The sequence below is a fragment of the Medicago sativa genome, chromosome 4, assembly GCF_051527215.1.
Source record: "Medicago sativa cultivar Bolivia chromosome 4, Bolivia_mono, whole genome shotgun sequence".
Classification (NCBI taxonomy): domain Eukaryota; kingdom Viridiplantae; phylum Streptophyta; class Magnoliopsida; order Fabales; family Fabaceae; genus Medicago; species Medicago sativa.
Window position 1 is genome coordinate 101,095,829 of NC_140752.1, and position 15,470 is coordinate 101,111,298.

Below are 15,470 nucleotides of genomic sequence, written 5' to 3' on the forward strand. Positions count from 1 at the left end.
CGAACCCTGAACCTTGCATATATTATGCATTATCCTTATCAACTGAGCTAAGCTCACGACGACTCATATGACAGATTAACATCACTCTCTTTAGTGTGATTTAATGGATGAAGGTTTATGTTCATTTCTTTCATGAGAAAAGAGAAAGTAAATTAGGAAATGAGAGAAGATAATTTTTTTTTTTGAAATAAGATAAAAAAAAGAATTTGAACATGAGAGAAATGATAATGAATATCTCCACAATAAAAATATTTAATAAGATTGAATTATTTTTATTGAAAATAGCTAAAATTTTATTAAGTTGACCTGATAACAAGGAATATTGGCTTCAATATAGGTATTATACGATTTGAATGGTTTTTCAATATAATTTTAAATTAAATTGACAGTGTTGAAAATTAAATCTTGATATTAGAATCATTAAAAAAATGTCACATAAATTAAAAATGTCTAATGAACATGTATTTTATCAACTCAACATAACACATCTACATTTTTCCTTTTTCAAATCCTCCAAAAAACCAAAAGTGAAGGAATTTAAAATATTGCTTTGATAAAAAAATAATTCTATTAAAGTGAATGACATAAACAATTTAAAATGTAAGATAAAAAAAATTAACATAAATGACACCTAAAAATTAACAAAAACAAATCATCGTAATGTTGGGACTTTCTATGAAGCTTACATTGGATTGTATTCAACATTAGACTAAGAGAAACCACATAAATGAGATTGACACCACATTTTTATCCAAAATCTTTAGATACGTGTATATGAGTCTTCCTTCAAAAAAAAAAATATATATACGAGTCATTTCACTTATATGTTATTCATCATCTACTCTTCTATCTATTGTAAAATTTTAACTCAGTAAACACATTAACATCTCTCTCTCTCTCTCTCTCTCTCTCTCTCTCTCTCTCTCTCTCTCTCTCTGTGTGTGTGTGTGTGTGTGTGTCCGTAGTTATGTGACATACTACATAGTTAAATAAGGTCAAACGGAGGCACAACATGGTCAAAAAGTTGGATTGATGTAATTTAATGGATTGAGGTTTCTATTCTTATCTTTCATGAGAATAGAGATAGAAAAATTATAAAAAGAAAGCAGATCGTGAAGAATAAATTTGAGATTAAGAGATATGATAGTGGTAAAAAAAAACTAAGAATTGTGTGTTTTGTCTATGAGGTTATAAGGAATAGAGTGAATTTCTGGCAATGTTATCGGTTTGTTGAAATAGTTTGAGATATTTGGGTAATTAATTTACGAAAAAATTAAATTCAATTAAAAAAACGGCACAACATTTAAAAATATCCAATAAACATGTATTTTGTCAACTCAACATAACACATCAACGTTTTTTATGGTGAAATCCCAACGAAGACCAAAACTGAAGGAAGTTGAAATAATAGAGATTGATGATAAAATATTACATAAAGCAAAACACATAAAAATTTTTATTTAATATAAAAATTATACAAACAACGTTGAAAAAACTAACAAAATAATTCATCAAAATATTTAGAGTTTCAAGGGAGCCTATAATGAGTTAGATCATCACAAAGCACACAAGAATGACACCACATCATCATCCAAAACCTTAAAGCATTATGTATATTGGTCATCTCACATATTTGTTTTTCAAAATTTACTTGCATCTAATGTGAGACTCTTGCGTATGAGGTCTGATGACATAGCCAAATAAGGTCAACCAGAGGCACAACATGGTAAAATAGTGCTTTGATTGATGGAGGTTTATGATCCTATCTTTCTTAAAAAGAGAAAGAAAATTAGAAAATGAAAAAATATAAAAAAAAATTTAAAGTTTTAGAAATGATAAGGGAAAATAGTAGTGCGTGTTTTGTCCATTGAAGTGTTAGAAATAGATCGAGTTACTGATAATTTTATGGGATAGTTAAAGGAGTTGAAGATTTATTAGTAATTATTTCACCCAAAAAAAGAGTCGATTAAAAAAATATCACATCGTTTTAAAATGTCTGATAAGCATGTAATTTGTTATCTCAACATAACACGTCTGCATTTTTCTATTACTAGATCCCACCAAAGACCAAATGTGAAGATATTTGAAATAGTAGAGGTTGGATAATTTTTTTCTTTCATGAAAGTGAACTTCTAAAAACTAATATTTGATATAATAAAATTAAACTAATGACATCTAAAAACTAAAAAAATAGTTCATCATAATGTTTGGAGTTTTCAGCAAGCCTATAATGGTTGATCATCACATTTGACCAAGAGAAATCTCACAGGTGAGATTGACACCATATTTTCACCAGTGTTGGGATTGGGACTTCTGCGAGTGTCTAAATTGAGTTATATGATCACATTAGACTAAGAGCAAGCACACGAGTGAGATTAACATACTTCATCCAAAGTCTCAAGGCATTACGACATGGATCATATTATTTATATGTTGCTCACATTTACTCTTGCATACAATGTGAAATTTCAACTTACACTTAACACATTAACATCTCTCCGTTAAGTGTCAGACACCCCGTGTTCATCATCCACCACCTAGAACACTCTCGCTCCCCCACAACATTGAACCATAATATCATACGACTGTTGGGCTTTCGAGAGGAGCAAACACTAATGTGGATCGACACATTGGAGAAAGGGCAACCACACATTGAAAATGAGACCACATTTTCGTCCAAAATTTTAAAGCTTAGGTATATGAGTTTTTCACTCCTTTGATGTTCAACCTGCACTCTTTCATCTAATGTTGTACTTCAACTGACTTTTGCTACATCGCAATATTATCTCCCTTATGTTTGACGGAATTCTAGCCCGTGCTTGGCACGGGTGTCCATACTAGTTATGAACATTTTAAATCTATCAATTCGTGCAACACCTGCACTGCACCCATTTTGAGAAACGAAGAAAGAAGCAATTATGATACCGTTATCCGCGAGCAGCATCCAAGTCAACACATTAAAAAAAGTATTCATGTATCCTTGTTTCTTTTTACGGCCGAAGGATTTAAAAATAAAACAAGTAATACTCCCTCTTAATAAGTGTGTCATTTGTTCTAAAATAAGAAATTATTGTTTTAGAATTGATCTATTTTTTTTTTACCTTTTCAATACAATATTAATCACTCTCAGTTCAATATATTTTACTTTGCATTTATGATAGTGAAGAATACATCGATACTTAATAGAAACACTTAAAACCATTTTTCTATCTCATTCATTTATGGGTCTTGTTAACTTGTGTCCTAAGGGCACACGTTAAGAAGCTTAAAATAGAAATTAAAAATAAATTTTACATTGAAAGTATAACTTTTGCAACTTTTAAGACATTGAATGCACAAGTTCCAAGAAAAACCTTCTACATTTGATTTCTTAACTTATGCCCCAAGGACACAAGTTAACATTTCCCTTCATTTATATATTTTTCTTAATGTGTGTGAAATGTGCAAATGACTCGCTTAATCCGGGACGGAGCGAGTACGTTTTATGTAAAATAAGTTACTTTTTAAAGTTTCAATGCATTGAACACATCATTTTCAAGACAATGTTTCTCCGTTAAACTTTTTAACAAGTGTCTTGAAGACATTTGTTAACATTTCCCTTCTTTTTATTATTTTGTCAAAGAAATTTTTTTATACAAATATTTAAGGAAATCTTAAAATTTTATCTTTTTAATACATACTTACTTTTTAATTAATTTTTTAATTCTTTAACTTGTGTTAGAAGAACACAAGTTAGCATAATCTAATCTATGTATAAAATCAATCACTTAATATGTTAGAGACAACATTAACAAACTTTTGTATAATTTAGGGATGAAATTGACTAACATTTGCAATATTACAAATGTTAACAAATAAAAAAACATATTTTTATTGAAAACAACAAATATTTATTAAAAAATTATATATTTAATATAAAATACAAACTTATTAATTTAAATATTTTAATATGTGCAAACTTGCACATGATAAAAAAAAATCCTTGAAGGATTAATTAAATTGAATGATTCCATATTCTACTAGTATCTATTATTGTTTTTGTGGGTGAATTATTACTAGTATTTAAAAACTTGGAGAGATATGTACTCCCTCCGGTCTCAAATATAAGAAAAGATTCCTTTTTTAGGTTCATTGAATAATTAATGTATTTGCTTTACAATGTAGACCAGATACATTAACTACTCAATGAACCTAAAAAAGGAATATTTTCTTATATTTGAGACCGGAGGGAGTACGGTGAGCATTGAAGTAAGTAAGAATTATTTGTGAAAATGGAATTGAAAAGAAGAAGAAAAGCACATGAAATGAAATGAAAGTGAGTTGAGTAGTTTTTACTGGGGGTGCACTTACTTTCACTCTAAAGTCCTTTGTCCTCTCTCTAGTTAGAATCACAAAAGGACAAAGATTGGGTTTTCTTGATATGGCAAAAGCTAAACCTTAAAGGGACCATTTTAATTTTTCCAACTTGTTCATTTTTCTAGACCAGTTCACCACAAACACTCCAACTCAAACTCATCTCATTCATTCCTCTCTACCAAGTTGTTCTTGTGGTTGGTTTCACTTTATTTTCATTATTACTACTCCCTCCGTCTCACAATAATTGTCTATTTACCCATTTTTTTCTCAAAATAATTGTCACTTTAAAATATCAATGCAGCATTTATTATTTTTTCCCATTATTATACCCTTATTTATTGAATTTCATCCAACTTAACTACTCCACTAACTACAATTAATAAGGGTGTTTTAGTAAATGATACTAATTTTACCATCAAAATCAACACAATTAATATTTCCTTAATAATCATGCATAAACTTTAAATGACTATTTTTTTAAAGACTGAGCGAGTATTAATTAACTTTTTGGGGGTGTGTAAAATGAAATCTTGATAGTAATATGTTTTTCTGACTCAGTCTGGTGAAGTGGGTCCTACAATCCTCTCCCACTTGCACTTGCTGTCTTCTTTCTTACCTTCTCCCTCCTCTCCTCCTTATTATTACGTTGTCTGTCTCTCCTTAAACTCTCTTCTTGTCTCTCCCATTTTTGTCACTCTTTCTTCCCTTCTTTCCATTTAAAGATCCATTCTTTCTATATATAGCTATCTCCTAACTCATTCATTTTTATTCTATTTTCAACCATCCGTGTTCATTCCCAAACGTGTAAAGTTTGTTCCTTTGTAACCTTTTCTATTTGATTTCATTGCTTTGGTTTCTGGGTTTAGGGGCTTTTTACCAAAAGGAGTTCTTTCTTTGAGTACTGTTGATTCATGCTTGGTCTAACTACACTATGGAGAGGTTTACACTTCTTTAACATTCAGTACTATAATAATAAGGTGAAAAGTTATGAAGAACATTCTTAAGAAGCTTCATAGAATGTCTAATAATCAATCAGAAGATGCACAAGCTGAAAGGAGTAACAAGTCCAATGATGGTTCATCTTCATCTCCTACTACCAGAATGAAGCTTTCAAATTGGTTGCATTCAGTTTCTTCTAATAGGCAGCAGAGTCCTGGCAGTCCTCCATCAGGAGAAAGAGTGGAGGAGCTATCTGATTCACTCACCTTTGGTGGCGGTGGTGGTGCTTTGGATATGGTGGTTTTTGATTCAACCAAGCGTGATTCAGGCTCCAGCAGTTCAAGGGATCCTGAAGTGGAAGAAGAATATCAGATTCAGCTTGCTTTAGAGCTGAGTGCAAAGGAGGATCCTGAGGCTGTACAGATTGAAGCTGTTAAGCAGATCAGTTTGGGATCCTGTCACCCTGATAATACACCAGCTGAAGTTGTCGCATACCGATACTGGGTAAGTCAAGTTAATTTATTAGTCCGTTGACTTACAAGGTTGAAATGTTGAATGAAGTCACATTCTTGTGTTGTTGTTATGCTTGTGATATGATGGTGGAACCACAACAAAATGATTATTATTGTGCACACACTGTTACAAATAGAGATGTACAAGGCATACCTTATCTTGAAAAGAACCATTATGATGCAGAGATGGTGCTTCATTTGCATAATTTGAATCGTGGAGTGGGGTGGATGAAATGCAGGAGGGACTACTTTAGATGCAATTTGTGATAGAAAAGTATGACTCAAGCCTAAGGAAAAACATTACAGCACAACTATAGAATCTGCAATGTTGTAAATGATTGTTAAGTGATATAGAGCTAATAAGAAATCAATGTCAATATTGTAAGATAAAAATGTTATGATGGATAAGTGGACACACAAAGCATGATATAATTAGGAATAAAAGCATTAGAGACAAAGTTGTGGTAGCACTTATTTGAAAAATATGGCGGGCTTTCGCCTTAGATGGTTTCTTGATCTGTGGTGAATACTTGTAGAAGTGTTAGACCAAATGGAGGACCATCCAATGGTAAGAAATAAAGATAGACGAAGGAAAATTATAGGGAAAACCGTTGAGAAGAATTTAGATTAAGTGGTGGTTTATCATTAGATAGGATTTACAACAGGACAATATGATTTTGTTTGCTCCATGTAGCTGACCTTACCTAGTACGAGAGGATTTTGTTATTATGTTTTAAATTTTATGTCTTTGTAAATCTCCATAAATGTAGTTTTACATCAAGGGTTTGTGTAAGATTTTCTGACTGCTTTGATAAAATGACTAGTATCATTTTTATTCTTCAGAAAATGAATCTCAGTTGTTCATCTTTGAATTAGTCAGAAAACATATTTAACTTCTGATCTTCAATTGTTTGGTCATACATATTGTTAGACTATGATTGGGCTAGCTATGCTTTGTTGGACTGGTTTCCTCAAATTCTATAGTTTTTAGGATTATTACTTAAAATGGCCTTTTACCCTGAGATATTTGGTTATGAGACTGTCATCTTGGCTTTCCCCTTCATGTAAATACCACAACAACAATCAAAAACTTTTCTCACTAGATGATGCCGGCTACATAGATCAAACGATGTCATAATGTTTGTCATGAATCAACACATTTATAGGTGTGCTAAAACGTTTCTAAGCAGAAGTGATGCTCTTATTGAAGAGTTTCGGAATAAAATGACTTGTTTATGTGACTTGGTTACTTAGTTCTAGATTGTCTCACTTAATATTATTTTCCTAACTAATCTCATATCATAGACTTATACATGCTTCACAGAATTACAATGCTCTTGGGTATGATGACAAGATCTCAGATGGTTTCTATGATCTGTATGGTGTCCTAACTGATTCAACCTCGACAAGAATGCCTTCTCTTATAGATCTGCAAGGAACACCAACTGCAAATGATGTGAAATGGGAAGCAGTCTTGGTCAACAGGGTAGCTGATTCCAATTTGTTGAAACTTGAGCAAAAGGCCATGGGGTTTGCAGTGAAATCAAGAGAAGATTTTGAAATAGTTGTAGATAGAAATTTGGTGCACAAGCTTGCAATACTTGTGGCTGAATATATGGGTGGATCAGTTGAAGATCCTGAAAGTATGTCAAGAGCATGGAGGAGTCTTAGTTACAGTCTAAAAGCAACCCTCGGTAGCATGGTTTTGCCACTTGGGTCACTGACCATTGGATTGGCTCGGCATCGTGCATTGTTATTTAAGGTACCTGCCCTATCATTTTGTTTTCTGTCGTGTAACTTTTATTTAGAATTATTCCATCCACTGGTTGATGTATATCAAGAGAATTGGCAATCAGGAGCATTTTTTTTTTTTCTTTAGAAAAACTTCCATGATTCTTGTAATAACATTAAATTTCTCTGTATTAAATGTATGTAGGTGTTAGCTGATAGTTTGGGCATCCCTTGTCGGTTGGTGAAAGGAATGCAATATACAGGTTCTGATGATGTGGCAATGAACTTTGTCAAGATTGATGAGGGAAGGTAAGTTTGTTAAATTTGTATTTTGGCGGTATAGGCAAGTAAGCATAACTATTTTACATACAGTTACCAAAGCAAAAATTTCATGCATATATCAATAGCTTTACCTGTTATTATGTATATATCAGTTATGATTTATCTGAATTTCAGGGAGTACATTGTTGACCTCATGGCAGCTCCTGGAACTCTTATTCCATCTGATGCAGCTGGGTCACATATTGAGTATGATGATTCTTCTTTTGTAGTGAGTCCCTCGTCAAGAGATCTTGATTCATCTCACATTACATCGTTCAGCAGCGGGGTTGGATGTTCATCTGAAGAAACTTCAGACTTTAGGACTTTTGAAAAAGGAAACAGGTATAAACATTTTGCCGATGCAGGGAAGGAATCTGATGTAAGCAGCAGGCCCCCTACTAGCAAAGAAGAATTAAAAAAATCGTTAAATGAATTCAAAAATATCCCTAACGTAGAAAAGATTAAGGCGAGGGAATCTGTTAGCAGACCTAATAATTATCCATACATGCATGGACGATCTCCTTCTTGGACAGAAGGGATCAGTTCCCCAGAAGCCCATAGAATGAAAGTCAAAGATGTTTCCCAATATATGATTGATGTTACCAAGGAGAACCCTAAGTTGGCTCAAAAGCTTCATGATGTCCTGCTCGAAAGTGGCGTTGTTGCTCCTCCAAACTTGTTTTCTGAAATTTATCATGAGCAGTTAGGTTCTCAAAATGAGGCCAATTCTCCAACTGAAGAAGATGAATATAAACACCAAAGTGCACAGAAAGAAGCTAAGGAGGATAGTGATAATCTAGCTCCTCGATTTTTGCCTCCGTTGCCTCCCCACATAATTCATCCCAAAGCAAGTCCTAGCAATCAGCTGGAACATTCCAAGCCTGTAGAAGGTTTGGGAATTGGTCTTTCTCTTGATTCTAGGGAAGCTGCTGTACAGCACACATATTCTGACGCAGAAGCAACGCAGGTAAAATATGGGAAAAATGTACCAGTTGCTGCTGCAGCAGCTGCTGCGGCTGCTGTTGTTGCATCTTCGATGGTAGTTGCTGTGGCAAAGTCAAGCACTGACTCAAGTTTTGAGATTCCTGTAGCAGCTGCTGCTACTGCTACTGCTGCAGCTGTTGTAGCAACCACTGCTGCTGTCAGTAAACAGTATGAGCTGGGGAATCGAAGTGATGGAGATACAGAGGGTTCTGGTAATGAACCAAAAGGCAGTGGTGATGGTGAGAATAATGCTTTAGGAGCAAACTCAGAAGGTGGGGAAAAATCTGATAGATCAGTCAGTAACGATAGTACAAAATCTGATTCGGCATTAGATGATGTTGCTGAGTATGACATTCCGTGGGAAGAAATCACGATGGGCGAGCGAATCGGACTCGGTATGAACGTTGCATTTCTATACAAATTGTATACATTATATGTTAGATGGTGCTACTTTGTATATGACCACTTGTTTTATATTCAATTTTATGTAGAAAAATTAATCGAAACTGTGTGTTGTATATTTGGTGTGCAGGATCATATGGAGAAGTGTATCGTGGTGAATGGCATGGAACTGTGAGTTTTTTTACTTCATAAACCTAATCAGTCGTGATATTTATCATCTTGCATATGCTGTGCTTGTGTATCTTTCTTTTATTTATGTATTTATTTATTTATTTAGTTTCTTTGTGAAATGTGGAAAGCCTTCACCACTGCAATTGCACCTATGTTCATGCAAGTATGCAAAATATTATAAAATGTACTTTTTATCCTGAATGTGTTCCAATTATTCTTACAATTGAAGCTCATTTTAGCCTGCACAAAATATTCATCAATTTTATTCTCATATTTACTGCGACTTTAGTTAACCACATCTCATTTTATGCGTAATTTCATATTACGCTGTAAATAACGGATTTTAATATATATTTAAAGCATGTTTCGGCTTTTTGATTTCTAGGAAGTTGCTGTAAAGAGGTTTCTACTTCAAGATATCTCTGGTGAATCACTTGAAGAATTCAAAAGTGAGGTACAAGCCACCTCAACTTCCCCACAGTTTCTTCTTTTGCAATTTTTACTTATATTGATTCCATTGAGAACAAAAATTAGAGCCAGGTAAGATTATCAATGTAAGCTTTTACCCTTTTGTAAGATAGTAGTGCTTATTTAATTTATAATGTAACTTGCAATAGGTCCAAATAATGAGAAGACTGAGGCATCCAAATGTTGTTCTCTTCATGGGAGCTATAACTAGACCTCCAAATCTTTCAATCGTTACTGAATTTCTTCCTAGGTAACTTGCAATCCTTCATTTGCAGATTCTGGAAGTTTATATTTGCTAGCATGTGCTAAACGGTGATTTATTGAAATAGAAAAATAGTTATGAATTTCTTGCTATAAACTTATTGAAAATGAACCATTTACATGCTCTTGATTGAACCCCAACTGTTTACTGATGCTCACTTGATTAATATAAAAAAATCGGAGGTATTTACTACTCCCTCCGTCTCTGTATGTAAGCACCCTTTGCATTTTTCACATTTCTTAAGAAAAGTTTTAGTGCAATTAATGTGTCTATTTTGTATGTTAATATTACCGAATTGTCCTTTGTTTGTATGCGTATTAAATTTGATTTTTCATATTTCAAGACAAGTTAGTAGTATTAATTAGGGGTATGTTTAGGAAAATAATAATAAATGCATCTAGTAATTTGTAAAGGGGTTTATATTTAAAGACAAATTTTTAGTCAAAAGGGTGCTTAGATATAGGGGCGGAGGGAGTATTTTACTTGATTGGTAAATTGGTGGAGGACATTTTGCATTATATTTGACTCTACGAATACTGAGATGTAGATAATCATGTTTTGCAGAGGGAGTTTATATAGATTAATTCACCGACCTAACAATCAATTAGACGAACGAAGGCGGTTGAGGATGGCCCTGGATGCTGTAGGAATTTTGTTGTCTTTAAATCACCAAATTATTGCTATAACAATAATAATAATAATAACAAAGGGAATTCTATTTTGACTATCCAGGCTCGAGGAATGAATTATTTGCATAACAGCACTCCAGTGATAGTGCATCGTGATTTAAAGTCCCCAAATCTTCTTGTTGACAAAAACTGGGTTGTAAAGGTGATCAGTCAATTGAATCTTGTGGTTAACTAATGTTCCTTGATAGCATATATGCATATTGATTATACTATTTGACTTTTCATGTATGTGGTATGACTTTTCACTGTTGAATAGGTATGCGATTTTGGCTTATCTCGAATGAAGTACAGTACGTTCCTTTCTTCTAGATCAACTGCAGGAACAGTAAGCTATCATAATTTTTATTTTCTTATTAATCAGTTCATTCTTTATATCCTCTTTAATGAATGTTCATGGTGTTACATATTAAACAACAATATATATACACAGGATAATCTTGACACTTGCCATAATATATTTTTCAGGCTGAGTGGATGGCTCCAGAAGTGTTGAGAAACGAACTTTCAGATGAAAAGTAAGATTGTTATTCTTGGTATTTATTATTATATTGCTATAAAATGAATGAATGATTAAAACATTGTCGGATTCATTTTGTAGGTGTGATGTTTTTAGCTATGGGGTCATATTATGGGAGCTCTTTACTATGCGGCAACCCTGGGGAGGAATGAATCCAATGCAAGTTGTTGGTGCTGTTGGTTTCCAGCATCGCCGTCTGGACATTCCAGATGATGTGGACACTGCCATTGCAAATATTATTAGACAGTGTTGGCAGACGTAAGTGTGATCATTTTTCATCATTTTATTTTATTACTCTTCCATTTTGAACTAATTTATGATTCAAATAGGTGCAGAATATTTTAATATTTATATGGTGTATGTAATGTAATTACCATGTCCTGTGAAAGTATTTCTTTCTACAATAAAATGTGAGTATATGTGACTCAATATGCTATTTTTTGCATTATAGCGATCCAAAGTCGAGACCTACTTTTGCTGAAATAATGGCGTTATTGAAGCCATTGCAGAAGCCAATTACTGGTTCTCAAGTGCATAGAGCAAGTGCTCATGCTCACTCATCACGATCTGCTGAAGATCCTGCTGCAGCGTAGGAGACAATTATACAGCTAACGAAACTTTTTCATTTTTCTGCTTAAAAAGTGAGGACAATTTGTAAATTATTTTCCATTACTGATTGGTTCAAGACCATATCAGCTAAGGTTCGTTCTTATTCAAGGTTTTCGTGCCTGTTTTTTTCTCTTTTTTTTTTCCTTTCTCTTTTGTAGTCTACAACGCAGCCATTCTTAGGGTGTTCCAATCTGTTGTACAAAATTCTTTGGCAAAAATGTTGTAATCAACATCTATATTTTGTTATCCATAAATAGTTATGAAAAGTTGCAGTTGTAACTTCAACAGAAGAAAGGATTAAACGTAAGTGAAAATTGCTTGCTGATGTATTTAGTGGCCTTGTAAATTCAGTGTTCAATTTTCTGTGAAGGAAGAATATTCTTTCTTCATGTGTTTAGAAACTACCAAGTTTCTGCCGAGTTGGCCATTCTGCTGCGCTTTATTTATTTCGTTTAGTTTTTGTATTCATTTGTTTTATGACATATTATGTATGGGGAGAATGTAACACTGGTGATACATGAATGAATGATATCCAGTTTTTCCTTCTTTTTTCTAAAGTTTTGCAATATTTTATTTGCTTTTGATCAGTGGAGACGGTTTTGACAGTGTCTAATGTTAACAACCTAACCTTCCTGGTAGAGATATTAGATAGATTTCGTAAGCATTTGAACATCTTATTATTCATATTTGTAGTTTGAAGAGAAATGTGTTCTACTTCCATTTGGATCTTCTCTTGCCCTTCTGCCTCCATAGTAGAAAAATACAAGAGTGAGAGGACACTAAGCTAGTATTTGGATTCACGTTTTCCACATGGTTCTCACGTCCTGAGACACTTTGGACATGAAAATTCTGAAGCTACAAATAGTAGCTTGTGGGTGGCCGCATATTTATGCAAAATTTGGCTGTGTTTCCAAACGAAGGCTAAGAATGAAGAAAGGATGAAATGATAGAGATTAAGAGATGAATTTGGAGAGACAAAGATTGGAGAGAGCTCTATTGGAGAGGATCCGGGTCCATCCTACTTTCTACTAGAAAAACATGACATCAACTTTGTAATTTATGTGTCTCGTAAGCGAGCCAAATGGTAAAAGACTGCAGCCTGCAGGGACATTTGATATGCTGAACCGTGGGCTTGAACCCGCGATACACTTTTTCTTTGCACACTGTGTGTGTGAGTTTCATCATTAACTTTGTAATCTATGTATAGTAAGTTAGTAACAGCTAATGTTGTTGAATTGCATTGCATCAACTTTGACATGTGCAACAAAAGGCTAAGATAGAAGTGGAACCAATTAGTTGATGCCCTCAAAATAAGGATAAGGTGGGGACTGCAGCCAATAACTTGTAAGATATTTCCTTTTGCCCTTTTGTATCCAAATCAAACTTATTATCATTATTATCCTAAACATGGCCACTATCTTTGGTTCCTCATCAATTTTCTTACTCCCCCATACAAGAACCAGTCATCACATCACTTCTTCATCAGCAACTCCTCCACCACAACAACCGCAACCCTCAGGTCCATCATCTCCACAGTCAACAACAAATTTGAATGAAGATCAGTCAGTGCAAGTCTCTGCCAAAGCACAGCAACAGATTCCTATTAAACCAGTTGTTTCATCAACTAAGGTTGATTCCACAGACTGGATTGCCACTTCCTTGACCAGACGGTTTGGCCTTGGAGCTGGTCTTGCATGGGTTGGTTTTCTTGCATTTGGTGTTGTCTCGGAACAAATAAAAACTCGCCTTGAGGTTTCACAACAAGAGTCTAATACAAGGTTTCTCACTGTTACATCTTTTTCTATGTCTTACTACATTTATCAAAATCATATATGAATGGTTACATGTTAGTTAATAATGATATTTTTGTATTCATAGGAATGTTGAGGAGGAGAAAGAGGTGATTCTGCCTAATGGCATAAGGTTAATTATTTCACACACTATGATTAGAAGATTTGAAAATTACATACAAATATTGTGCGACTCATTTTTGTCTCTACAGGTACTATGAATTGAAAATCGGTGGTGGTGATATGCCAAGGCGAGGTGATTTGGTTGTGATTGATATAATGGGAAAGGTTGAAAGCACAGGAGAAGTGTTTGTGAACACATTTGAAGGAGACAAGAAACCATTGGCTCTAGTTATGGGGTCAAGGCCATATAGTAAGGGTGTGTGTGAAGGGATTGAATATGTACTAAAAACTATGAAGGCAGGAGGGAAGAGGAAAGTTATTGTGCCTCCTGAATTGGGATTTAGAGAGAATGGTGCTGATTTAGGGTCTGGTGTGGAAATTCCTCCACTTGCAACACTTGAATACGTTGTACAGGTTGATAAAGTGTCCATTGCACCTGCTTGATGATTTTGATTAAATGTAAGCATGTACACTAGAGTGCTTTGGATTTATCATATAATAAAATAAATACTCATTTCTTATTTCATTCATCATTTTGTATGGAATGGATTAAATATAGGATTTAAAGCATATACATGTCAGTGTAAAATATGGACATCCAATTAAAGCTAATTGTATGAACTGCATTGAACATTGGTATATTTCATATGCATCATGTGCCTCTTGTTGGTTCTTAAAGATAGCTATGGCAGAATACTTATCTCCTTCTGCAGCTAAATTTAAAAATCCTCAAATTAGAGACATTCAAACTATTCCATAATTACCGATCAACACTCCAACGTCAAAGCGGCAACGGCTGCATCTGTTTTTGTTTTAAGCTCTCTTTTGTAAAAATATAACAAAATTTTTATGCGGAAAAAAACATAAAAATGTATATTTAATTTTCTTTTTTTAAGAAAAAAATGTATATTTAATTTATGATGTTTCGTTAAAATATTTTAATTTTATTTGGAGAGACTTTCATAATATTTATCGACAATTTCATAAAAAATATGTATACTAAACATGAATCGACTAAAACACAGAGACCAAAAGTAGCGTTGATTTGTTTTTGCGAGACTAATAGTCTAACAATTTTTTTAGGGAAATTAAAACGAAAAAATTGGTATGTTTATAGTAACCAAAGATATTTAACCATTTATTCTATATACCATAATAAGAGGAATTGATGTGGCAGAGTGGAAGATATCGACTTGTTGAGATCTCCAGTCTAATCTCCAGCTCAAATCATTCGATTGTGTAAAATTGATTTTAAAATCAATGACGGAGATTGACTGTAACGTGAAACTGAATTTGAATATTGATGGGCTTCTAGATACGTATAACTTGATGATATATTTTTCTTATTGCAACCAAAATATTCAATCAAAATAGTACACGTTGCACCAAAACTTTTAATTGAAACTATGTCCCGATATTCGACATGTGTCATGTCTAACACCGACACTTGTGATTACATTAAATTATGTCATTTTTTCAAAAAAATTATCGATATCGACGTGTCCGTGTTAGTGTTGTGTTCGACGTTTGTGTCTGTGTTTGTGTTCATAAATTCTTGCAAATGCGGAATGTGACGTGAAAGGACACATCAATGTT

The 15,470-nt window shown here is 33.6% G+C and overlaps 2 protein-coding genes across 4 annotated transcripts; both read left to right on the forward strand.

The window, feature by feature from the left end:
• Nucleotides 1–4,993: 4,993 nt before the first annotated feature.
• Nucleotides 4,994–12,362, forward strand: LOC146934794 (putative serine/threonine-protein kinase SIS8). 3 transcript variants are annotated; one of them, XM_085706741.1, is made up of 13 exons: nucleotides 4,994–6,375; nucleotides 7,132–7,569; nucleotides 7,744–7,847; nucleotides 7,995–9,238; nucleotides 9,376–9,416; nucleotides 9,802–9,870; nucleotides 10,034–10,134; nucleotides 10,711–10,789; nucleotides 10,879–10,977; nucleotides 11,092–11,160; nucleotides 11,301–11,350; nucleotides 11,434–11,610; nucleotides 11,804–12,362. In XM_085706741.1, exons 1-13 carry the CDS (start codon nucleotides 6,358–6,360, stop codon nucleotides 11,943–11,945), a joined length of 2,631 nt encoding a protein of 876 aa, XP_085562867.1. In that variant the 5' UTR covers nucleotides 4,994–6,357; the 3' UTR covers nucleotides 11,946–12,362. The 3 variants fall into 3 exon arrangements, 2 of the variants coding, with proteins under 2 accessions (XP_085562867.1, XP_085562866.1); XM_085706740.1 differs by having other exon boundaries at nucleotides 4,994–5,799; XR_015007885.1 differs by lacking the exon at nucleotides 10,711–10,789 and having other exon boundaries at nucleotides 4,994–5,799.
• Nucleotides 12,363–13,359: 997 nt separating this feature from the next.
• Nucleotides 13,360–14,400, forward strand: LOC146934795 (FKBP-like peptidyl-prolyl cis-trans isomerase family protein). The gene is made up of 3 exons (XM_085706742.1): nucleotides 13,360–13,739; nucleotides 13,840–13,884; nucleotides 13,964–14,400. The coding sequence occupies exons 1-3, from the start codon at nucleotides 13,369–13,371 to the stop codon at nucleotides 14,316–14,318; spliced, it is 771 nt and encodes a 256-aa protein (XP_085562868.1). The 5' UTR covers nucleotides 13,360–13,368; the 3' UTR covers nucleotides 14,319–14,400.
• The last annotated feature ends 1,070 nt before the right edge of the window (nucleotides 14,401–15,470 follow it).

Coding starts and splice junctions, on each gene's coding strand:
- LOC146934795 (XM_085706742.1), top strand. CDS start 13,369: ATGGCCACTATCTTTGGTTCCTCATCAATTTTCTTACTCCCCCATACA. Junction 13,740..13,839: donor CAACAAGAGTCTAATACAAG/GTTTCTCACTGT, acceptor TTGTATTCATAG/GAATGTTGAGGAGGAGAAAG. Junction 13,885..13,963: donor ATTCTGCCTAATGGCATAAG/GTTAATTATTTC, acceptor TTGTCTCTACAG/GTACTATGAATTGAAAATCG.
- LOC146934794 (XM_085706740.1), top strand. CDS start 5,344: ATGAAGAACATTCTTAAGAAGCTTCATAGAATGTCTAATAATCAATCA. Junction 5,800..7,131: donor TTGTCGCATACCGATACTGG/GTAAGTCAAGTT, acceptor CATGCTTCACAG/AATTACAATGCTCTTGGGTA. Junction 7,570..7,743: donor ATCGTGCATTGTTATTTAAG/GTACCTGCCCTA, acceptor AAATGTATGTAG/GTGTTAGCTGATAGTTTGGG.